The sequence below is a fragment of the Epinephelus fuscoguttatus genome, linkage group LG15, assembly GCF_011397635.1.
Source record: "Epinephelus fuscoguttatus linkage group LG15, E.fuscoguttatus.final_Chr_v1".
Lineage (NCBI taxonomy): Eukaryota > Metazoa > Chordata > Actinopteri > Perciformes > Serranidae > Epinephelus > Epinephelus fuscoguttatus.
In genome coordinates this window covers 779,368-804,519 of record NC_064766.1, presented here as the reverse complement: position 1 = coordinate 804,519, position 25,152 = coordinate 779,368, and the positions used below count along the sequence as shown (strand labels likewise).

Sequence of the window (25,152 nt, the reverse complement as noted above, 5' to 3'; positions counted from 1 at the left end):
GACAGTAGCTTACAACAACATTGTTGAAAGTAATAATATTATAGTTATAGTTCTGGCTACTGTGGTACAATATGTTGAAAGTATGTATTAATATCTGGCAGTATACATGTGTGACAATAGTCATATGTGTATAGTAACAGTAGAAGTATGACTAATGACTAATGATGGCAGCAGCAGCAGGAGGCATCTGGCAGGACCACGGAAGCAGCACAACCACACACGTCACGCTGTCCAGGCACCGCTGCGATATGAGTTAATCAGAGAGACAGTGGAGCACAAAGGCTCCAGAGAAGAAGCCGAGTTAGTGACATCCAGAATGGCCAAGTTAGGAAGATGCAGTAATAGAATACGAGAGAGAGAGAGAGAGAGAGAGAGAAGGAGAGAAGGTGGCTGGTGTATTATAGGGGGGTCCTCCGGCAGACTAGGCCTAAGTCAGTCTAACTAGGGGCTGGTACAGGGCAAGCCTGAGCCAGCCCTAACTATAAGCTTTATCAAAGAGGAAAGTCTTAATTGAATTTAAAATCCTACTGTTAACTTATAAAGCTCTAAATGGTCAAGCTCCGTCATATCTTAGAGAGCTCATAGTGTCATATTATCCCACCAGAACACTGCGCTCTGAGAACGCAGGGTTACTCGTGGTCCCTAAAGTCTCCAAAAGTAGATCAGGAGCCAGAGCCTTTAGCTATCAGGCTCCTCTCCTGAGGAATCATCTTCCTGTTACAGTCCGGGAGGCAGACACCGTCTCCTCATTTAAGACTAGACTTAAGACTTTCCTCTTTGATAAAGCTTATAGTTAGGGCTGGCTCAGGCTTGCCCTGTACCAGCCCCTAGTTAGGCTGACTTAGGCCTAGTCTGCCAGAGGACCCCCCTATAATACACCGGGCACCTTCTCTCCTTCTCTCTCTCTCTCTCTCGTATTCTATTACTGCATCTTCCTAACTCGGCCATTCTGGATGTCACTAACTCGGCTTTTTCTCCGGAGTCTTTGTGCTCCACTGTCTCTCAGATTAACTCATATCGCAACGGTGCCTGGACAGCGTGATGTGTGTGGTTGTGCTGCTGCCGTGGTCCTGCCAGATGCCTCCTGCTGCTGCTGCCATCATTAGTCATTAGTCATACTTCTACTGTTATTACAGTAGACTATTGTCACACATGTATACTGCCAGATATTAATACATATTTTCAGCATATTGTACCACAGTAGCCAGAACTATAACTATAATATTATTACTTTCAACAACGTTGTTGTAAGCTACTGTCATTACCTGCATATCTTTCTCTCTCTCTCTCTCTCTCTCTCTCTCTCTCTCTCAATTCAATTCAATTCAATAATCTTTATTGGCATGACTGTAGATTAACAATATTGCCAAAGACATTAAAAATTTACAAATAAAGTACAATAATAAAAGTAAGTCAGAAAACTATAAAAAAAAAAGATTAAATATATGTTATATAATACAAAATACACCAATCTACAATACAATACACCAATATATAATATAGGGAAAAAATGAATAAAGAAAAATGTAGATGGTGAGTTACAAGGACTGTAAATATAGACAGGTGTGTCAGGTGTTGTGATGGTTGTCCCTCAGGCTGTGGCATAACCTGACATATGTTGCTGCTGCTAAGCTGCTGACCCTGTTCTCTCCAAGGATGTGTTGCATTTTAGTTTGATCAGGCAGAGAATCAAAGTCAGTGACTTTATGTTTTATTTTTGAGAGGAAGTCGGCTCTGATGTGTTCATACTTGCTGCAGTGCAACAGGAAGTGTGTCTCTGTCTCCACTTGTCTGTGTGGACAGAGCTCACACAACCTGTCCTCTCTGGGCAGCCAGGTCTGCCTGTGTCTGCCCGTCTCTATGGCCAAGCTGTGGTCACTGAGTCTGTACATGGTCAAAGTCTTCCTCAGTTTCTCATCAGTCACGGTGCTCAGATATTCTGCCACCATGTACTGTCTATTTAGAGCCAAATAACACTGAAGTTTGCTTTGCGTTTTGTGGTCGATGTCCAATAGTTAATGTAATGTTCTTTTTGTTTCTCTATAATTTGGTGGGTCCAGATTGTGTGAGGGCTGTGCTGAGGTCTTGTGTTGTTAGAGGAGCTGAGCCTCAGGACTAGCTGGCTGAGGGGGCTCTTCTCCATGTTCTCCTCTTGGCATTGCAGAGCTTTGTAGTGGTATGAGTTGGGGTCACTTGTTTTAAGGTGTTTATAGAATTTGATGGCTCTTTTTTGAATTCTAATTAAAAGGGGGAATTGGCCTAGCTCAACTCGGCACCAGTTGTTGGGGGTGTTCCTGTGCACTCTGAGGATGCTCTTGCAAATCTCTGTATGCAGGATTTCGATGGGGTGTTTGTCCCATTTATCAAAATCTTGATTTGCAAGAGGACCCCACACCTCACTGCCATACAGAATACTTGGTTCAATTATAGATTTGAATATTTTGAGCCAGATTCTAATGGGCATATTAATGTTTGAAGATTTCTTTATAGCATAGAAAGCCCTTCTTCCCTTCTCTCTGAGATCATCAACAGCCAGGTTAAAGTTTCCCGTGGACGTGATGTGTAGTCCTAAGTATGTGTAGTCGTGTGTGTGCTCCACCTCATGAGAGCCCAGGAAAAACCTGGTTTGGTCTCCCTGACCCCTGGGTCGTTTCTGGAATATCATAATTTTGGTTTTTGTCCAGATTAACTGTCAGGGCCCAGGTCTGACAGAAGGTTTGCAGGTGATCCAGTTGCTGTTGTAGTGCTTCATTTGATGGAGCCAGCAATATGAGATCATCTGCAAACAGTAGGCATTTAACCTGTGTGTCAGACAGAGTGAGATCAGGGATGTCAGATAGTTCTAGTGATTGGGCCAATTCATCGATATAAATGTTGAAGAGGGTGGGACTGAGACTGCAGCCCTGTTTTACTCCTCTACTCTGGGGGAAGAAATCTGTTTCCATGTTGTTAATTTTAACAGCACATTTCATATGACTGTACATGGTTTTGATGATGTCATAGACCTTCCCCCCTACACCCTTCTCAATTAATTTTAAGAACAGTCCATCATGCCAAATTGAGTCGAATGCTTTTTTGAAGTCTACAAAACAAGAGAAGATTTTCCTCTTGTTTTGCTGGACGTCTTTATTAATGAGGGTGTGAAGGGTGTAGATATGGTCTGTTGTTCTATGTTTGGGTGTGAATCCTATCTGGCTCTTGCTCAGGACATCATGTTCTCTGAGGAAGTCTTGCAGTCGGCTGTTTAGGATGCTGCAGAACAACTTCCCAGATTGCTGCTGACACAGATGCCTCGGTAATTGTTTGGGTCGAATTTGTTTCCACTTTTAAAGATTGGTGTGATGATTCCTTCACTCCAGAGGTCAGGGAAATGTCCGACACCCAGAATAAGGTTAAATAATTTTAATATGGCAATGTTAAATTTATGGTCATCAAATTTTAGCATTTCATTTAAAATGCCATCAGGACCGCTGGCTTTCTTTGGCTGCAGTGCCTGGATTTTAGCCAGCAGCTCTGCTTCAGTAATTTGGTAGTCTAGGGGGTTCTGGTTGTCTTTAATGACTGATTCTAAAATTTGTAATTTGTTGAGGAGATTGTTTTGGGCCGAATTCAGGGAACAGCAGTATACAGACTTTCAAAGTGATTTTTCCAGATGTCACCATTTTGAATAGCCAATTCTTCTTTTTGTGGTTTGCTGAAAGAGTGCCATTTCTTCCAGAAGTCACTAGAGTCAATGGACTCTTCAATTATTTGTAACTGATGCCTCACATGCTGTTCTTTTTTAGTTCTGAGTGTTTTTCTGTATACTCTCAGTGTTTCCCAGTACTGGAGGCGGAGCTCAGGGTTGTCAGGTTGTCTGTGTTTTTGATTTGACACATTTCTGAGAGTTTTTCTCAGTTGTCTGCATTCTGTGTCAAACCACTGTCATTGGTCGGGTCTTTTGGTCTGTGGTGCTGGCGCTTTTTCAGACTGGATAAGTCTGCCACATGGTCAAATATGTTGTAGATGTCCTGTACAGCCTGTCTGAGGCCGTCCTGATTGAGGGGATACGAGGTGGAAAGAAAACAGTCTAAATGGGATTGAAAGATTGGATTTTTGATTGCTGTCTGGTATTCGTCTTTGCTTTTGTTTGTCCATTTATAAGGTTGTTTTCTGTAGGTCAGATTGCAGGGTTCTACTGTGTGAGGGTCGTTTGCTGTCGTTTTAATGTAGAGTGTGATTTTACTATGGTCTGATAAGGGGGTTAAGGGGCTGACTGTAAATGCTCTCAGGTAGAAGGGGTCTAGGTCGGTGATGCCATAGTCTACTGTGCTGTTGCCAAGAGGAGAGCTATGAGTGTAAAGACCGAATGAGTCCCCTCGAAGCCGACCGTTAACCATGTACAGACCCAATGTTCGGCAGAGCTGTAACAGTTGCTGCCCACTTTTATTGACAGTTTTGTCAAAGTTGTTTCTGCGGGTGTTTGAAGGGAGGGGGATGCTGACTTGACCAGGTATATGTTTGTCTCCCTGTGTGCTGATAAAGTCTGGTTCTGTACCAGTCCTGGCATTCAGGTCTCCACAGATCAGTACACTTCCCTGGGCCTGGAAGTAACTAATCTCATCTTCGAGAATGGAGAAACTGTCTTCATTAAAATAAGGGGATTGTGATGGGGGGATATATGCTGCACACAGGAATACATCTTTATCTGTGGTGATAAGGTCTTTTTGATTTTGAGCCAAATTGAAAATTCTCCTTTTTGATTAATTCAATGTATTGTACAAGGTTTGCCTTATACCAGATCAGCATTCCCCTGAATCCCTTCCTTGTGTTACTCCCTTTAGTTTGGTGGACGGGACATTATCTCTATGTAGCCTGAGGGACAACCAGTGGAGACATCTCCTCTACACCAAGTCTCTTGCAATATAAACACATCTGCATTTTCTAACTCTCTAATAAAGTCTGAGGTCCTGCTCTTAAGGCCAAGAGCAGAAGATCTCAGACCCTGAACATTCAAACAAGAGATGACAAAAGATTTAGATTTCATTTAAAACTCAAAAGGCTGCATTTGGTGATCAAAATGAGATAAACTACTAAGTCAAAGAAAATAATTTAAGAGTATCTACATGACATATTATAAAAGGTAACAAATCAATAACTGGTATATTAAATAATCAATACTTATGTACAGTGTAAATGTCCTTTTTTTTTTTTTTTTAAACTGTATGAGCACAAGAAATACTCTAATAATAATTCATACAGTGTCTATTGTGGTACCTGTCCAATCAGATGAGAGCAAAGCAGGCTGAGCATCTGCTGCATATCAGACAGTTGAGTGTGTGGGGGGGTGGTTAAGGTTGGTTCTGCTGCTCTCTGGACCACCTGGGCATAACTCAGTGGGCCAGGGTGTGGCTCTTGTCGCTGTGGTTGGGGTGGGGCCCCTAGGGACAGGAGTGACTGTGGTCTGGCTTGAGGGGGATCATGGTTGCCTTTGTGGGGTCTGATTTGGACATGATGTGGGTGGGGCTGAGGGTGGTCTTGTCTCCATTGTGTTGGTCTGGATGTTGGTTGAGGATGTCTGTGGGGGTTGTGGGCTGATGTGCTCCTTCTGCGGGCCGTGGATTGGTCTCTGTTGAGAGCGACGCTTTTCAGTGTTTGGGCGAAGATGGGGACTGTGCTTTTAAACAGATGGACGTGGTCGTAGAGACAGCTGATGTCCAGGGTGGGGTGGTGGGCTAGGTGGACATTGGGTCTCCGTGCACAGTCTCTGGACAGGCTGCTGTTGATCCTGTGGATGGTGTCAGGGTGGAAGTCTTTCCTTGGGAGCAGAGTGGATATGACCACTCTGCTGTTGGGGAAGGTGGTGGAGGCTTTCTCTGTCACTCTCTTGAGTGACTCTGACACCCTCTCCTGCTGGCTCCGCAGATCATTGGTGCCAGTGTGGATGATGATGTGACTCGGAGATCCAAGCCGCTCCTCTGACAGCAGGTCTATGGCATGGTGGGTGTTTGGACACCAGATTTTAGCCACTTTGTGGGTGGGGAAAAGTTTCTTTTCATTTAGGAATTTTCCATTGGAGTCGATGAGGAGGACAATGTCTGTCTTCTCTCTCTGTTGTGCTGGTCTGGTGGAATGAGGGGAGGTGCTGGTCTGTGGGCTGGATGTGGAGCTGGGGGTGGAGGTAGGTTCTTGGATTGGTGGGTCCTGGCTGCTCACAGGTTCCTGGTTGTGGTCTAGTTTTTCATCCAGGTCCTGTGTAGCTCCACCTCTCTCCTGAAGCTGTTCTGACAGAGTGGTGAGTGCTCTGCTGTGCTCCTCTCTCTCTCTGAGCTCCTCCACCTCCTTTGACAGAGAGGTAAGTTCTCTCCTGTGCTCCTCTCTCTCTCCTCTGAGCTCCTTCACCTCCTTTGAGAGAGAGGTAAGTTCTTTCCTGTGCTCCTCTCTCTCTCCTCTGAGCTCCTTCACCTCCTCTGTCAGAGCTGTCAGTGCTGCTAGACGCTGCTCTCTGTCCTGATGCAGCTCTCTGATCTCAGTCCTGAGCAGGCTCAGCTCTCTCCTGCAGCTGTCCCTGTCCTGCCTCAGCATGCCCAGCTCTGTGCTGATGGTACAGGGATCAGGCTGAGCTGTGGTGGGCTGGCATGGCTGTTGGCTGATCAGCTCTCTCAGTTGTACAAGTTCTCTCTCCAGCTCTGTGAATTTCACCTTCAGTTCGGTGATGGTGCGGTTCAGCTGGGGTCCTGGACCTGCTCTGGGCTGGTGGGCTCCTTCTCTTCAGGGGGCTGCTCAGTAGTTAGGCAGCTGGGAGCTGGGACCTGGGAACTGTCAGTGGAGCTAGATCTCTCCTGCTGGGCTCTTTCCTTTATAAGGAGGAAGTCCATCTCAAACAGTTTGAGGTTCCCCTGCACTATGATAGTCCCATTCTTGTATAAGTTTACTGTCATCATGAAAGTATCTGAATCCTCTGCTTCTTTTATTTTTATTTTCCAGCCGTTACAGATCCCCTCTTTTTTGACAGAGGGGTAGTGGGCACTGATGGCAGAGTGCCATGCTAGCGGCTGGTCTGTGAAGAGGATCAGGTTGCTGACCTCCCGGTCTTGTAAAGATCAGAAAACAGGGTTTCTGGTCTTTCTTTTAGCAGTTTTGTTTTTAAATGCCTTCCTGGCAGTCTCATTGGTTACATCAGGAGGATAGAGGAGAGGAACAGCCTCTGTACAGCCTTTGGTGGACTCCATCAGGCTCTGCTGCTGTTGAACTGCTGCTATTTAAATTCCTTGGCAACAGTTGCTAAGGGTCTTGTTTACAGCTAGCTGTGTTATGCTAGCTTAAGTTTATTTAGTGTTCAGCAATTTTTTGTTTCCTCTTTTTAAATGTTATATTTTCTTTCTGATGGTTTCACTCACTTGCGTCTTCAGCTGTTTTCCTCCTCTTTGCTTGACCTTTTTTTTGTTGCTGGTTGGACAGTTAGGCTAACTGTCAGTTTGGCAGTTGGTTCCGTCGTTTTCCAGTCTATCACTGTTTTCTGAGGTTTTTGCTGTTTTTTTTTCCTTCTTGGTAACAATGGTTTTCTCTTCTGTTTTCTTCCAGCTCTTAGAAGAATAGTAGTTTATCTCACCTTAAAACATCCAAAAAAGCAAAAATATTTCAGGAGCTCATGTTCATGCTCATCTTCATGCTCATGGTGCTCTCTCTGTCTCATTGTGTCATGTGGATTACTGTTAATTTGTTATGCTGATCTGTTCTGTACGACATCTATTGCACGTTTGTCCGTCCTGGAAGAGGGATCCCTTCTCAGTTGCTCTTCCTGAGGTTTCTACTGGGTTTTTTTCCCCGTTAAAGGGTTTTTTTTGGGGGGGAGTTTTTCCTTATCCGCTGCGAGGGTCATAAGGACAGAGGGATGTCGTATGCTGTAAAGCCCTGTGAGGCAAATTGTGATTTGTGATATTGGGCTTTATAAATAAAATTGATTGATTGAATTGATTGATAGCTGAAGGCTCTGGCTCCTGATCTACTTTTGGAGACTTTAGGGACCACGAGTAACCCTGCGTTCTCAGAGCACAGTGTTCTGGTGGGATGATATGGCAATATGAGCTCTCTAAGATATGACGGAGCTTGACCATTTAGAGCTTTATAAGTTAACAGTAGGATTTTAAATTCAATTCTGGATTTTACAGGGAGACAGTGCAGAGAAGCTAAAACAGGAGAAATATGATCTTGTTTCTTAGTTCCTGTTAGTACACGTGCTGCTGCATTCTGAATTAGCTGGAGAGTTTTTAAGGACTTACTAGAGCTACCTGATAATAGAGAGTTACAGTAATCCAGCCTAGAGGTAAAAAAAGCGTGGACCAATTTTTCTGCATCTTTTCGGGTCAGGATAGGCCTAATTTTCGCACTATTACACAGAAAAAAATGCAGTCCATGAGGTTTGTTTTAAATGAGAATTAAAAGACAAATCTTGATCAAATATTGCTCCGAGGTTTCTTATGGTAGTGCTAGAGGCCAGAGCAATGCCATCTAGAGAAACTATGTCATCAGATAAAGAGTCTCTGAGTTGTTTGGGGCCAAGAACAATAACTTCAGTTTTGTCTGAATTTAACATCAGGAAATTGGTGCTCATCCAGGTTTTTATGTCTTTAAGGCAGTTATGGAGTTTAGTTAATTGATTACTTTCTTCTGGCTTCATCGATAAATACAACTGAGTATCATCCACATAACAATGGAAATTTATAGAGTAATTTTTAATGATGTTACCTAAAGGAAGCATATATAGAGTAAATAGGATTGGTCCGAGCACAGAACCTTGCGGAACTCCAACCTTTTAGGCCAATTAAGTGATCCAGTCTCTGCAGTAGAATTTGATGGTCAATTGTGTCAAACGCCGCACTAAGATCTAATAAAACAAGTACAGAGACAAATCCTTTGTCTGAAGCAATCAGAAGGTCATTTGTAATTTTAACTAGTGCTGTCTCAGTGCTATGATGCACTCTAAATCCTGACTGAAATTCCTCAAATAAATTATTATCATGGAGAAAATCACACAGCTGGTCTGCGACTACTTTCTCAAGGATCTTTGACATAAAGGGAAGATTAGATATTGGTCTATAGTTGGCTAACACCTCTGGATCTAGGGTGGGCTTTTTTAGTAGAGGTTTAATAACAGCTACCTTAAAAGACTGTGGTACATAGCCTGTTAATAAGGATATATTGATCATATCTAATATATGAGTGTTAACTGAAGGAAAGACCTCCTTAAGTAACCTAGTTGGGATGGATTCTAAGAGACACATTGATGATTTAGATGAAGAAATCACTACGGTCAGTTCTTGAAGAGAAATTGGGGATAAGCAATCTAAATATATATTAGGTTTTACAGCTGTGTTTGAGGGTAGATAAGTACTATCTGAGGACAGGAGGTCATAAATTTTGCCTCTAATAGTTAGAATTTTGTCTTTAAAAAAGCTCATAAAATCATTACTGCTATGGGCTAAAGGAATACAAGGCTCAATAGAGCTTTGACTCTCAGTCAGCCTGGCTACAGTGTTGAAAAGAAACCTGGGGTTGTTCTTATTGTCTTCTATTAATGCTGAGTAATAGTTTGCTCTGGCATTGCGGAGGCCCCTCTTATAAGTTTTGAGACTGTCTGCCCAGATTAAACGAGATTCTTCCAATTTGGTTAATCGCCAGTTCCTTTCAAATTTTCGCGATATTTGTTTTAACTTACGGGTTTGAGAGTTATACCAAGGAGCGAACTTCCTTTGCGTTTTTAACTTCTTTTTAAGAGGAGCTACAGAGTCAAGTGTTGTTCGCAGCGAGCCTACGGCGCTATCGACAAAATGATCAAAGTCGGTACAGGAAACCTCTGTTACTGAGGGACTTGGTATTGAATTTAATGACGGAGTAATCTTTTCCTTAAATTTTGCGACAGCACTATCTGATAAACATCTAGTATAGTAACTGTTGCTGAGTGGCGTGTAATCGAGTAAAGAGAAATCAAAAGTAATCAGATAATGATCCGATAGCGAGGGATTCTGTGGAAAGACTATTAGGTTATCAATTTCAATTCCATACGTCAGAACTAGATTGAGGGTATGGTTAAAACAGTGAGTGGGTTCATGTACACCCTGACTGAAGCCAATGGAGTCTAATAATGAGATGAACGCAGTAGCCAGGGAGTCATTATCAACGTCGACATGAATGTTAAAATCGCCTACAATAATAACTTTATCTGATTTAAGAACGAGACTGGATAAAAACTCTGAGAATTCAGATACAAATTCAGAATACGGGCCAGGAGCACGGTACACTATAACAAATAAAAGTGGCTGCGAGGTTTTCCAGGTCGGATGTAAAAGACTAAGAACAAGGCTTTCAAATGAATTATAATCTAGTTTAGGTTTAGGGCTGATTAACAGACTAGAGTTAAAAATGGCTGCAACTCCCCCTCCTCGGCCGCTGCCTCGAGGAATGTGGGTATTATTTCTTTCACACAGACCTCTGAACTCCTGGGATAAAGATGGGATAAAGAAAATATCCAAACCCAAATTTTCCCAGTTCCACCCTCCCGTGAATAACGGGAAGGAACCCCCCCTCTATCATGTCCATGAGGCGCTTGCAGTGGTTGCCCGAGACACCTCCCTTGCCCCAATTTTGACATGTAAGTGCTAGTATACCCAACTTTGCTTATTCATGAGAGTTTCCTATATCTATGGAATATACACCACGAACCACACAAGGCACTGTGAAAAAAATAAAAATAAAATAGAATAAAAAGCAATAATAATAATGAAATATATGAAGAACGTTCAGAAGATGACATAGGATGCTAATGGTGGCAAATATATTTTTCTAAGTTCTCTGAGCTCCTTCCTCCAATGCACATTATCAGTACTTATACCCGTTCAGACTTCTCCCAGAGTCATGTCCATAAAACATGTTGTTAATGAAATTACATTTTATCAAACCAAAAAATGCAGATGTAAATTACTAGTGCTGCACAATTAATCTAATCGCAATCACAATCGCGATGTGAGGCTGTGCGATTACATAACCACTAGTCTCGCTCACCAGACCTTTCTCAACAAAAGAAAGGTCTGGCTGGGCCGACTCTCACTTTAAAATTGGAGAAAAAAATGCCCCGGCTGCTTGTATTTCTTTCAACTAATCACAGTCATTCTTGGCGGTGGGTGCCACAGCAACGGTGCGCTTGCAAAAATATTGCCGGGGGGAAACAGGTTTTGGTGTAACACATCGCCTACAGGACGCGAACCATGGCAGAAAAATGGCTACATCCCCGCAAGATCAAACATCGCAACAGTTAGTAAAGGACGTGCTGAAAACTGCAACCGGAGGTGGTAGGGCGGGACTTCAGTGGGTGGCTCGTTCCGCCCAATGAGAGGCTGATCTTTACAGCGAACTTCCACCCACTCAGACTACATAACCGCATAAAAGGCTGCGATTTGCAATTTAATGTAGGCTAAATAAATGCTAACGTGTGTGCCTGTGAACGTGACTGCCTCTCCTGTAGTGTGTGGAGTTTGTTGACATCATGCCCACAAGCTGTCCTGGTGTATGCAGCCGGTGTGCAGCAGTGACCCACACAGACGCTGAAGAGGAGCATGAGCTCGACCATGAATAGCCTGAGTTGGTGGCGAAAAAAACGTCTGTTACATGATACTTTGGATTCAGGTACGGCGACGTTGAACAGAAAGACGTGCTGTGTAAAAGTTTAAAAGTTAAAGTCGCCACGTCCCGCGACAACACGACCAATCTATATCAACACTTGAGACATCACAGGGAAAAGTAGGAAGAGTGCATGCAAGAGAAAGCCGAGCCGTGTAACGTTAAAGACAATGAGACAACTGAAAGCAGCCAGAGCCTCATAAAACAACATCCAAGCACAGTTAAGCAAACATTTGTAAGTGTCACAGGGAAATCGTGGACTCCACAACAAATGAAAAATTGAGCAATTTTGATCGGTTTCGGCCCACTTGACATACTGCTGTGTTGTGCTATGGCGCTGGAATTTGTCATTTACGTGACAACGCCTGAACGCAACATATGCTCGCTCCACTGTGTGTACAGTTTCGTGCTGCGCTGCTGTGTGAGCAGCGTGTTTGACTGTGCTCAGTCTGTTGATGGTCATTGACACACTGTCTGTCCATAACAATAACTATGTCAGGTCAGTGCCCCCTTAATATAATGTAGGGGAAACACTGAATCAAACAGAAAGACTCATGATACCATTTATTTATTACATTTTATTGTAATTATATTGTAATCGCAATCGCAAATCGCGATATTGTCCACTATAATCGCAATCGCACATTTTTACCAAATCGTGCAGCACTATAAATTACACCTAAATCCTATATCCTCACATACACAAAACTAGTCCTTAGTGAGGTACTATATCTTAATCCAGTTTCCCCGTTAAAGGTTTTTTTGGGGGAGTTTTTCCTTATCCGCTGCGAGGGTCCAAAGGACAGAGGGATGTCGTATGTTGTAAAGCCCTCTGAGGCAAATTGTGATTTGTGATATTGGGCTTATAAATAAAATTGATTGACTGATTGATTGAATCCAAGATTAGAAACTTAAAACAGTCTCTGGGAAATATAAACATATGTGAAGGAGGCCGGGGCTGTCCAGATGATAATAAGAGTTATGCCACTAACATTATTAATTGTTCAGCTTTCACCACCTCGTCAGAATGAGTGCCTTTGTGTCACATTATAATATTTCACTCTAACCGCGCAGTGGATATGCTTACTCCAGGTTTTTTGTGGTCTCCTTGGTAATGAACTCTAGTGCTTTACGATGGTCCTCAAAACTCATCCTCTTCCCTTTCCATGAAAACCGCAGTACAGCGGGGAAGGCCAGCGTGAAGCGAATATCCATCTCATGTAGTTTCCTCTGTTATTCGGTGAACTTCTTCCTCCTGTTGGCCACAACACGTCTGGGAAGAAGGAAATCCTCTTGCCTTGCCACTTTATTTCTGATTTATTTTTGTAGCTCTCTTTGACTGCCGCCATCATCTGTTTGCGTTCCAGGAATGTTTGAAATCTCATAATGATAGGTCTCAGAGGACAGTACTCATCTGGTATGGGTTCCAGCGACCGGTGCACTCGCTGAAGTTCATTTTCAGCCAGCTCCACTCCAAGCACTTCTGCGACCAGCTGCCTGACATATTCCTGTGGCTTACCCTCTTCCAGTCGTTCCTTAACTCCGACAAGTCGCAGACTGAGTCATCTATCCCGGTTCGCTGCATCTTGTACGGCTGTCTCTAGCTCGTCACATTGTTTCGACCTCTTCTGCAGTTTGGCCTTCAAACGTCCATTCTCTATCTCAAGCTCCATCAGCCGCCCGTCCGTCTGCTCCAACCTTTCAAATATAGGGGCGATATCCAAGCTAGCTTAAGCCTGTGATGTTTTCACTGAGGAAACATCCTCTTGTAGCTCCCTAAGAATATTGCTGAACTGTGACATCTATTTCATTGTTTTTTTCCAGAGTTGCCTGAAGTTCTGCGAGAGCATTTGTTGCCATAGCTGAGATTTTCAGGTTTGGGTCGGGCGGTGTGGCATCTTTCGGTGTCTTTCCGCAAGCCATGCTAACATAGTTGATCCCTTGCTTAGCTGTTTCCAGTCTTCAAGCTTGAGGCAGCCATATGGAGGGATGACTATCTCCAAGAATGATGGTAAAGTGACTTACCTAAGCACCTAAGCACTTTTACTCTGGAAAATCTGGCGTTTAACTGTCGAATTCGAGAGGGAAAGGCAATCTGTCGGGAGCTGTGTCCTAGGCGACCATCTTGGCTGGCGGTCCCACTGGATGCCACTATTTGACCATTTCTTACTACTTTTGATTCTGCCTTTAAATTTCACCTTAAAAACTATTTACCTTGCCTTGTTTGGTGTCATTTTCTTTCAGCACAACCTCACCTGTGTGACTTCACACTTATTTTTTCATTTTGTCATACTGTATTAACACATTGGACCTAAAATCACACAAAAAACACCAACCATATGAGAAAGGGGGTGTCATGTTTTTTTTGTTTTTTGCTTGCAAGCACTTTCTGCTTGTGAGCACTTTCGTTAGAATAGCCAGTTTACACAGTTTGTTCCTGCACCAAACACGCACCAAACGTGACAACAATATTCAGGAAAAAGCATGGCATAAATTATTTATCATAAGCAGGGGCGGCTGGCCAATAGAGGGCAATAGGGCACCGCCCCTCCTTGAGCCACGAAAAAAAAGAAAGATGATGATAATAAATGTATGATTATCATCATCATTATTGTCATATATACACACAACATATTAATTATTCTGATAATTTTCACTTGAAACAGCTCGTCCTGCCTCTGAATATCCAATCAGACGCAGTGTGAAGTCGCGTTCCGACCCTTTGGGGCGATATCAGCCTGGCTGAAAATCGCCCCGATTCACTCAGTAGTTCACAAGCAGTTTGGACTTGTGGACTTGGCAAGTTCGGACTTGGCAAGTCCACGCGAGAGTCCGGACTTCCCAAGAACAGTAGGACGGGAGTACAGTCATTTCTGTTTTGGAACAGCAGCAAACTTGATGATGTCACCACCTCCGCTCGCCTTGGCTGTTGTACTATGTTGTATACATGCATTTAGAATAAAACAATATAAACACAGCACAGCCCTGCGTCTTTTCATTGTCATTGTAAGAAATGAATATGTATATGTTTTTAATGTTTCAGCATATATAACTGACACACAAAAACATATAAATAGCCGAAATATTTTCATAAAATGTCTTTTAAAATCTTTTCCCCACAGCAGGCTTTTCATCATATTAAATCTGTATCCAATTCCCGCACCTGGCCTCTTATAATTATCAAAAATCAGGTGCGGGGGGAAAGTTTGTGGAGAGCTGGTGGTTATTGTGATCGTGAGAATTGGCGAGATGGAAATCAAAAATCAATAACGGACATGGATCGGAGAAGGCGTCTTGGTACAATTATTGCAGCAGGATTGCTGTACCTGCAGGCTGAGGAGGAGGCTGTCCAGCTGAGGAGGCAGATCCGAGAAAGACAGCGGAGAATGAGGATGAGACGTGCTATGCTTGCATGTGTCTACTGTTTGATATGTTTGTCCAGTTGTGGACAAAGTACCCAGAAAAAGTAGTAACATCACAACAAAGAACAAAAACTCAAACACAGGTAAAAGTGCTGCATACCAAATCTGACTTGAGTAAAAGTATCTGGGTATTGTCAGCAAAATGTAGGCCTACTTCAAATGAAAAGTTAAAAGTATTCATTATGCAGAGTGACCCAATTTCAAGTGTTGTAATCATCATATACATGAATATGTATTGAGTATTAATTGATCAACATAGGCTACATGTAAGCAGCATTTAAATGTTGTCATGGTAGAACTAATTTTAACACCTTTCACTAGTGTACTAGTCTAATCTATAACAACGCACATCAACTTGTAAATATGAAACTTACAACATATAAAACAAACTATCTGAAAAGTAACTATAGCTATCTAATAAATGTAGCTTGAGTAGAATGTACAGTATTTCCCTCTAAGTATAAAGTAGCACAAAATGGAAATAACCCAAAGTACAAGTACAGTACAGTAGCTACTTGAGTAAATATACTTAGTTACTGTCCATCACTGCATTTGTCTCATCATTATGCTTTCTGTCTACATTTTTATGGAGACTTGACAGTTTAGTGACAGTATACCTAGAAAAAAACAAAAGCTGTTTAATATTGTATTAAGTCTAACATTTTATTCAAGTGTTGAGTTGTAGATTGTGGTGCTGTTGAACTGTACTGGATTATACTGACAGCAGTTTCTCATTTAGTCTGTCCTCACCAATATAAATGGGATCAAACAGGTCAGATGTTGAGAGGAAAATTTTTTTCAGCCACACTTCAGACATCAGGTATACAATTCATATCAGATAATCAATATTTAAAATGCTGTTGAATAAAAACTACAACAAATACAATTAATCTTTAAATACAATAAATGAATTACAATAAATTCTTAAATTAAAATCATTATTTAATGGTAAAAACACATAAATAAGCAAGAGAATACATATGAACCAAATGAAAAATGTTCCAACATTTAATAATATAATAATATATCTTATATACTGAGACTGAATGTTGCCCATTAGACATACCCCAAACGTATTACATTTCATATTAAACCACTACAGAGATATCAGCGACAAGTTTTAAAGGACTACCCGAGAGAGGCTGCTCTCGGTGGGGTAGCCTGAGTGCTCGTACGCACGTTTATTATGTACAATTGTGCGCCTTTCCCTCACTTGCCATTTCCGATGATTGTTGCGAAATGCATGCTGGGATACCTGGCTGTCTGAAGTCTACACAAGTCTGCTCTGATGCATCCCTGGTAAAAGGGGCGTGGCAAGAGCACATCCGGGCATTTGGAATGGATTGGCTAGGTGTGAACTTTGAATTGGAACAGTACTTGGGCTGTGACTGATGACGTGTCACAAGTCCACAAGAACACAATTCCGCACAAGAACGCATACTGAGAAAGGGCTATAGACTTTCATGTAAAAGGCTTTTTTATCTAAATGCAGGCACTCCAATAGAGACAGAGCGCATTGCGTCATCATCTGAAAGCCACGCCCCCAAAGGGAAAAGAGGCCCGCTTTCCCCTCACACTTTCCCCCTCCATTTCCAGCCTGTTGAGTTTTCCCTAAGTCCAAATGCCAAAAAGTTGCTGTGTGGTGGGCTGCGTGGCCAGTAAAAACCCAGATCATAGCTTTTATCAACTGCCGAGCAGAAAAATGGAACCTTGTAGAAGACAAAAATGGATACAGGCAATAAAACGTGAGGCTTCAACAGGGAAGAAATTGTAGGATCCTGACACTTGGTATGCCTATGTGTGCAGCAAACACTTTGTCAAACCCTCCAAATGTATTTTTTAGAGTAACAGTTAACTGTATTTATGTATGTTAAGCTAAAGCATTGACAGTATGAATGCAACTTCTGTTATAATTGTGCCCAGCGCTCTGCGATTCAAGCAGTCCATTCCAGCGGTCCGCTCTAGCACTTCTATCAATCTACCAGCATGTAGAGGCATGTCTCAAAACAACAACGTGTGCTGGTAGTAGGAACAGGCTGACGGCTGAGCATGCCAAAATGCTCATCTTCTTAAAGAAGAATCTCCACATCATGTTTTTACCAAGACGAGCAAGGTAAGGAGAAGGGACACTGAGGTAGACCGGCAATATTAAGCTTATCTATATACCGTTGCCTCTCTGGTAGGCATACATGTTAAAATAATCCTTTGCCATCTTATTATTAGCTAATTATTAGCTAGCTATAGCTAATAATTTTAGCTAGCTAGCAATTCAGTCATGGAGACTTGAAGGCGGGCCTCGTTTCCCATTTGGGAGCGTGGCTTTCAGACTATGACGCGTTGCCATCTGTCTCTTTGCAATTTCTATGGGTTCCGGGAGAGCTTTCATACAGCTTTGCACACACATTACTGTTGGATTACTCACTAATGCAGGGTTGCACAGAAATGCCACACATGCCACATGAAAGCGCAGGACCAGAGCTTTCCAGTGATACCACACACATCATTGTGCTGTCATCCCATCATGCTATACATACAGATAAATTGTCTACAAAATAAAAACCTGGCGAATTTCTTTCCAATCCATTATACAGATCTTGTTATCAGTCACGTCTTGCGTGTGTTTCTCCCTGTCTATCCACATTTGTAGTCCAGCTTTCAAGATGCAAATATCTTCATACTGTCCAGTTGACACTCCATCAAACTTTGTATGACAAGACCAGCGCACTTCACCTTTGCGCACCCCGACAACTGTAGCCTAATTATGCATGCATGACAGGGCAGTAGTCACCATATACATTGAGGGGGACACGCCCCCCCCACCAATGCCCAAAATGCCCCCCCAATATATAACTGAAACTGAAAAACAACAACAAAAAAACGTTCAGGTCAGGTCAAAGAGCAGTGATACTATGTGATGTGCATTGTATTAACTTGTAGGGTATGCCTGCATTTATTTCTTTAATCAGAACACAAAATGAATTTCCACTTAGCTATAATAAATGACTCAGTGAATACCTTACTCAATTTTATTTGATCAATAGTAAAACAGGTCTCTGTTCACATTCAAAGGTATCTGTGTAGGCACACTGATGAAAATTAGTCTGTTGATGACCACAGTGGATTGTTCAGTCATTGTAGAGCCAAATTAATTCAAATTTACCCATTGAACGGGTCACCTCAGCCATCATCACAACAATTGCCCTCCTGCTGAGCCGTATTCAGTCCCAGCGTGAGGCCAGGGACTGCTCCGTGTTTTGCCAGACGGAGACGTGGCTTGATAGCAATGTACCAAACTCAGCTACTCAACCACAGGGGTTCTCCGTGTTTCGCTCCGACCAACTGAGAGAGAGCACCGGTAAAAGTAAAGGAGGAGATGTGTGTTTTCTTATTAACGAGAACTGGTGCACAGACACTGTTGTTATGGACAAAACTTGCATGGCCAATCTTGAATGTCTTGTTATTAAATGTCGCCCTTTTTATCTCCCTCAAAAGTTTTCAGCTGTTTTTATGTTAGCCGTGTATATTCATCCTCGTGCTGATGCCTCCTCTGCCCTAAATGAACTGGCTGACATAATTCATAAATATGAAAACTCCCAGCCGAATGCTGTGATTCTTGCAGCTGGTGATTTTAATCACTGTTCTCTTAAATCCATCCTTCCAAACTACCACCAGCATGTAAAACATCACACTAGAGGTGATAAGACTTTGGACCATTTATACAGCAATATAAAGTCTGCTTATCGGTCCTTTTTAAGACCATCTTTTGGTAAATCTGATCACCTGTCCATTCTCTTTCTGCCCACTTATGTGCAGAGGAACAGATTAATTAAACCTACTGTTCACTCTGTACAGTGCTGGTCCAAAGACGCTGAAACACAGCTTCAGAGATGTTTTGATGCTACAGACTGGACTGTTTTTAAATCAGAGGATCTGGATCAATACTGCGATGCTGTTACTGGATATATGAACTTCTGTATCGATATGTGTGTCCCACGTAAGGTGGTGAAACAGTATTCCAGCCAGAAACCCTGGCTTAATTCTGATGTCAGACTGAAATTAAAGGAACGTGCCACAGCTTTTAAATCTGGAGATGCTACCAGCTACAAGCTGGCCAGATATTCACTGGAGCGGTCTATAAAAGCTGCTAAGCGTGCCTATGGAAAACAAATTGAGGGTCATTTCAGGGAGAATGACCCCCGACACATGTGGCAGGGTTTGAACACTGTTACCTCTTATAAACCCAGAGGCCACGCCACTGCAGCTCCTGACCCTGCACTTCCAAATGAACTTAATCATTTCTACTCCAGATTTGATGTCATGATCACTGAGTCTCCTGTTTTTATCCCTTCTAATCGTAGTGACCAGGCCAGTTTCACTGTGTCAGTAGATGAGGTTCACAAGGTTCTGTCCAAAACTAGGATGAGGAAAGCCGCAGGTCCAGTGTAGTGTAATATTTACTATAGTGTTCGTACTGTACCTTTAAACTGACCTTTAAAAGATACATGTTGAAGCAATATAATCTGTGCAACTGACAAATTACACACTGGTTTAATATTTCATGTATTCTTATGACACACACACTCATTGAGCACTTAAGCATTGTGGTGGAGAAGTACCTAGGACTCACTGTGAATCATTTCTAAAAATAGCATGAGGATGGGTTCAGAAAACACTAGTGGAAAGTTAGGGGAATTGCAGTTTGTCCTGATATGACCCTAGAGGGGGAAGGACTAAAAAAAGTGTAAACTCAGCAGAAATGTGACACCTTTATGATCAGCGCCCAGTGGAAAAGTTTAAGGAAAAGAGATGACTCAGCAGAAATTCTACGATAAAAGAGCGAGCGCAAACAAAGAAATTTCAGTCCAGCTCCGGAGCTTGACTCATTGAGTTGTGATGTGTTTGTTGCCTGCGAGCACATTAAACTCAGTTGCATCTGATTCTACGTGTCTCCAGTGATTTTTTTTGACCTCTGAGTATTTGAGTTTTTGATATCTAATGGAAGACAAAGAAAGTCCATTTGAGAAGAAAAGAGCGAGGTCGCGAGCTTTCTGGCACGGCTCGGGACCTTGACTTTTTTGCTTCAACACCAGACAGCATCCCTCCTCGGGTTGCTAGGTTATGTTCTGAACAGCTTTGCCCTGTGCTCACGGAATTGTTCAATATGTCACTGGAGCTCCGCCTTGTTCCACGTAGCTTCAAGGAATCTATCATAATTCCAGTACCTAAAAAGTCACCTGTGTCCTGTCTTAACGATTACAGGCCCATCGCTCTTACTTCTGTGTTAATGAAATGCCTGGAGCGGCTAGTACTGGATTATATTAAATGTCAGATTCCTGTTTCTGTTGATCCTCTGCAGTTCGCTTATAGGAAAAAAAGGTCTGTGGAGGATGCCATTTCTTTTGCTTTGAACTCTGTCTATGCACACTTGGATAATGGAAACACCTATGTCAGAATGCTTTTTATTGACTATTGTTCTGCTTTTAACAGTATTATTCCTTCAAATCTCATTCATAAACTCCAGTGTCTTGGTTTGTGTGATGCTGTATGTGAATGGATTTTTAGCTTTTTAACCTCGAGACCTCAAAGAGTCAGAATCGGTGACTGTGTATCTGATGAACTTGTTTTAAGCACCGGCTCACCACAGGGCCGTATTCTCAGCCCTCTGCTGTTCTCTCTCTGTACGTACGACTGTACTGCCTCTCACCATAACAATCTGATCGTAAAGTATGCTGATGATACAACCGTCATTGTCCTGATAAACTCAAATGACAAGTCACACTACAGATCTGAGGTAAAAAATTTAGTCAAGTGGAGTGAGAACAACAATCTAATCTTAAATGCTTCCAAAACAAAGGAAGTTGTTATTGACTTTGGCTGCAAGAATGAATCCCATCGTCAGTCCCTGACGAAGGCTTGTATGCCGAAACGCGTCAGAGTTTTTAAAGGTTTAAGATCTCTGTGTTGTTGAAATTAAACAAAATAATATGGAACATATCTGCTTATTATGCTACTGATTTTAATTGGGATATATTTTGATGAACTGAATGACATTGCACGTCTCGAAGGCAGGGCTCATAGGAGACCACCGGACAAAGCTCTGCACGGAGCACGGGCAGTTCAGAAGCAATTAGGAATGAGTTAAAAGCAATTAATAAACGGACAAAGTGGTGTTTAAAACTGCATACATTTCTGGCAGATCTATTTTCTGGCCTGAAGTGCGGATGTGACTGGTTCTGAATGTGGGCTTTAGCAGGCAGCCGCTCTCTCCTCTTCCTCGTCACCCCCACGCTCTGAATGTAGGCAGGGACTATAACGCTATATGGTGTATACTGCCCCCATCAGTTCCGGAAGAGCCATAGCACCGATTCTTACGCTGGTGTCGGTTCTTCCGGTTTTTCAAAAAATGAGTATCGGCAGGTTTTTTTCATCATGGAATCAAAAGGTATCGCGAGTATCGGTTCTCATGACATCAGTACTTTGGACACAAGTTGAAATGGAGACTGTGTCTTGCTGCTACGTCATCTTAAATCGGTCATGTGATTTGGACGCATCCACCAGAGGGTTAATAAATTATCATTCTGCTGGCTGGGCTTGGCCTGCAGGCCACCAGTTGATGAACGCTGCCATATAAGGACATGCTGGCTACTCTCCTAATCCCCCCTACCTCAGCTCCAAGTACGAGCACCCTGACAAGGCTGTGGCTTGATACAACCTGTTCTCATTCCCAGGTTGTCAAATGCCAACGCTTTGTCCCTCAACATGTCATAGTAACATACAGGGCACCCTTTAACATCATTGTCTCAAAGTAATGCACAGCTTAAAGACATTGTAACATGTTGTATTATGGTTAATTTTGTAAGACAGTCACAGTTAGGTTTAGTCAACTACTTGGTTAGGTTTAGAAAAAAGATAATGCTTTGGGTTAACAAGTATTCAAAAGGTGCTCTTGATCAGTCTAACAATTTTCTGTCACCTGTGATGAGCAAAAATAAAACAAAATTAAAAAAAAAAAAAAAAAAGGTTATTCCCAAAAATCAGTGGGTACTATGTGGATACGAGAAAATTAGTTCAAACATCACTTTTTGCATGAAGCCCGTTATTTGTAAATATTTGTCTGAACCTGTCAAGCCCGGGTTGGGAATCCACACTCTAATATACACAAGAATTACAGAGTAGCAGTTGTTGGCAATGAAAATCTTGGATCTAAGACTCCCCTCAGCAGTGTTCATATGGTATGTACAGTATGGTACTATCAACTATCAAGTAAATCTATCAAGTACTATAAAGTAAAAACAGAAAAAAAAATTGTGCAAGTTAAAATACGGAGATAAAATACAATGTATATAACACAGAAATTGAAATTATATAAATTTGTGGTGGACACGTTTGCAGAAATGTGTAATATGGGAAACTGTAAGGTGTAAAGAGATCTGGTGAGTAAATGTACTGGCACTTATATAGTGCCTTTCTAATAATCTGACCATTCAAAGTGCTTTTTACACTATGAGTTATATTCATCCATTCACACACCGGTGGCTGAGGCTACCATACAATGTGCTACCTGCTAGTCAGTTTTTAACACATTCACACACCTATGGAACTGGGGTTTGAACCTCTGATCTTCTGATCAGTGGCCAACCAACCCTACCTCTAAGCCACAGCTGCCAACAGCTTAGTAGAGTGTAATAGCAGTGACATACCCATTAGAAGTCCCCTTCTGACCACAGAACTGGCCATAACTGTCTGTTGGATGGAGCACCTTCTTGGGATCCCCATGTAACCAGGCTGGCAGACAGATGGATGGACAGACAAGACAGATCATTTAACACTGTCTTGGCAAGACACAACAGAGAGGGACTGAGACATTCAGTCACTATGGAAGATATATATGTATATTTGTGTGTCTGTATGTGTGAAAAAGTGGTTAAACAAGTCAGGGGTGTTAGTTTGATGAAAAATAAAAGATTGTAAATTGTGTACAATTTCCTGTGTCTGCTAACACACATTAATTATATGTCATGTTGCTATATATCATGTCTACACACCATGTAAATTAATTGTAAATCTGAGGATTTTGTCACATAAGGACTACTTCCTGTTGTCAGTAAGTTGTGCTATAACTCTTAGTCAATATGGGCATGAACATCTATTTAGGCCTGGATTCATATCCAGTATGTGAAATTCTGGGCAGAGTGGACTACGTAAAGTAAATCCAAATTAAGTCTTCCCAATAAGGCATCATCAAGGTCTTAAAGCTTTTCTGCCTAAATTTCAGAGTCAACTTGCTAGGAGTAGTACATCAACGTTTAAATGTGTCATTTCCTGTTTTTAGTAGATGCTGCTCTTAGTATAAATCAACACTGGAATGAAAATGGTTTCAGGCAGGGACACTTACCATACATGGGAAGTTTGGGGCAGATTTGACTATGTACAGTTAGGTTACAAACCACTTCCTGTTTTGTGTATGAAACATGGAAATTCAACACCTTGCCACAGAAAAAAAAACTGAAGCTTTAAACTGTTGATCTCAAAGGACTTGAGATGGTACAGAGAAAATATAAGGTGAACTGGGTAAAATCTGACACTAGGCGCTAGTGGCTCTCACCTCTGTAGAAAGAGCTACAAGGCCATAGTCATTCAGGCAGGTTGGTTTTGTTGTCTTGGGCACAGGAATGATGGTGGGCTTCTTGAGGAATGTATGTATGACAGACTGAGCCAGTGACCTGTTGAATATCATTGTAAACACCAGCGCTAGTGGTTCAGCCACAGCTTGAGGACCTGCCCACTGATACTGGCTGGTCCTTCTGCTTTCCTTGTGTTCACATGCTTGAAAGCCCTCTTCAAATCATGCTCAGAAGGGAGACAGGTGTTAGAAGTGCACCCACCCATCCATTAATCTCTGCTTCAGCTGTTTTTGCTTGTTGACTACCGATGGCCTGAAAGCGAGAATAGAAATTGTTTAGCTCACTTGCTAAGGATGCATCAGCACTTGACAAGGAGAGGGAGTTTGGGCTTGTGTAGCCACACCCAGCTAGAAAAAGGGACTTGGTGTTTCGTTGGGCTCATCCCTGTAAGACTGTATGGGAGGCTAACGCAGGTCAGATCTCATTTTGAGCCTTCTGCACTCTACCTCTGCTCACTGTATAAGCATGTACATAGCCCTTAAAAAACAGGGTGACTGAAATGGTATACCTTGTTATCATCCTCACTTGACTTTTGGCCAGCCATACATTATGCCACCAGTTAAAACCCACATATTTAAGTTGTTATTATGGTCACTTATTAGGTCTCTGGGTCTGCTTTGTGCATGATGTTTCAGCAAACTGTGTTGCTCCAGCTTGTAATAGAGAGAGCCACGGGAGTTGGCCAGATCGAGCCACAGCACTGTCAGATTGCCCTTGTTCTACATGGTCTCTCTGATTAGCTATTTCACCACTCCAGTGTATACTTGCCTCCTAAACATTCCCATAATTCCTCCATTTATGACTGAGTTGTCAATGTACTTTGTTGCCTGCCAGGTAAGAGCTATGGCTGACCCAAAAAATTTGAAGCTTCGAAGCTTCATTCGATGGCACGGGATTCGATTGTGAAAAAAAAAATTTGAAACTTCTGCGCTTTTTTTCCCCCGTTTTTTTGGGGGAGGCCTTAAACGCAACACTAAACCCCACCAGTCCGATACTGACAACGAGCGCACTCAGAGCTGGCAGACATGTCCAAGAGGTCATCAGATGTGTGGTTGCACTTTAAAATTTTAAGAAACGAACCAAAAAACAGAATTTCTCCGAGACTGAGCTAGAGACCCTTTAACGGGAGGTGGAGGACTGAAGAAAGATTTTATTTGGTGGCCACAGCAACGGGATCACTAATAAAAGAAAGCGAAAAAAAGTGGCAACACATCAGTGCTGCTGATGCTGTCAGCTGTGTCTGTCGGACTGCACGGACAGTGACAGAACAAAAAAAAAAAGTGGTCTGATCTAAAGGTAGACCAAATATTTCTACTCCTTTACCAACATGTAGTTAACGTGTTGCTTTTAAATTTGAGGATGTTTGACATTGATGTGCGACAAAAAGAATC

General features: G+C 42.3%; 1 protein-coding gene across 1 annotated transcript in view; it reads right to left on the bottom strand.

Annotated features, from left to right (window-relative positions):
* LOC125902799 (choline transporter-like protein 5-A) overlaps nt 1-25,152 on the bottom strand; it is a 304,241-nt gene that overhangs the window by 216,186 nt on the left and 62,903 nt on the right. Inside the window, exon 4 of the mRNA XM_049599411.1 lies at nt 22,778-22,862. Coding sequence (XP_049455368.1) covers nt 22,778-22,862 — 85 coding nt within the window. The remainder of the gene's footprint in view (nt 1-22,777; nt 22,863-25,152) is intronic.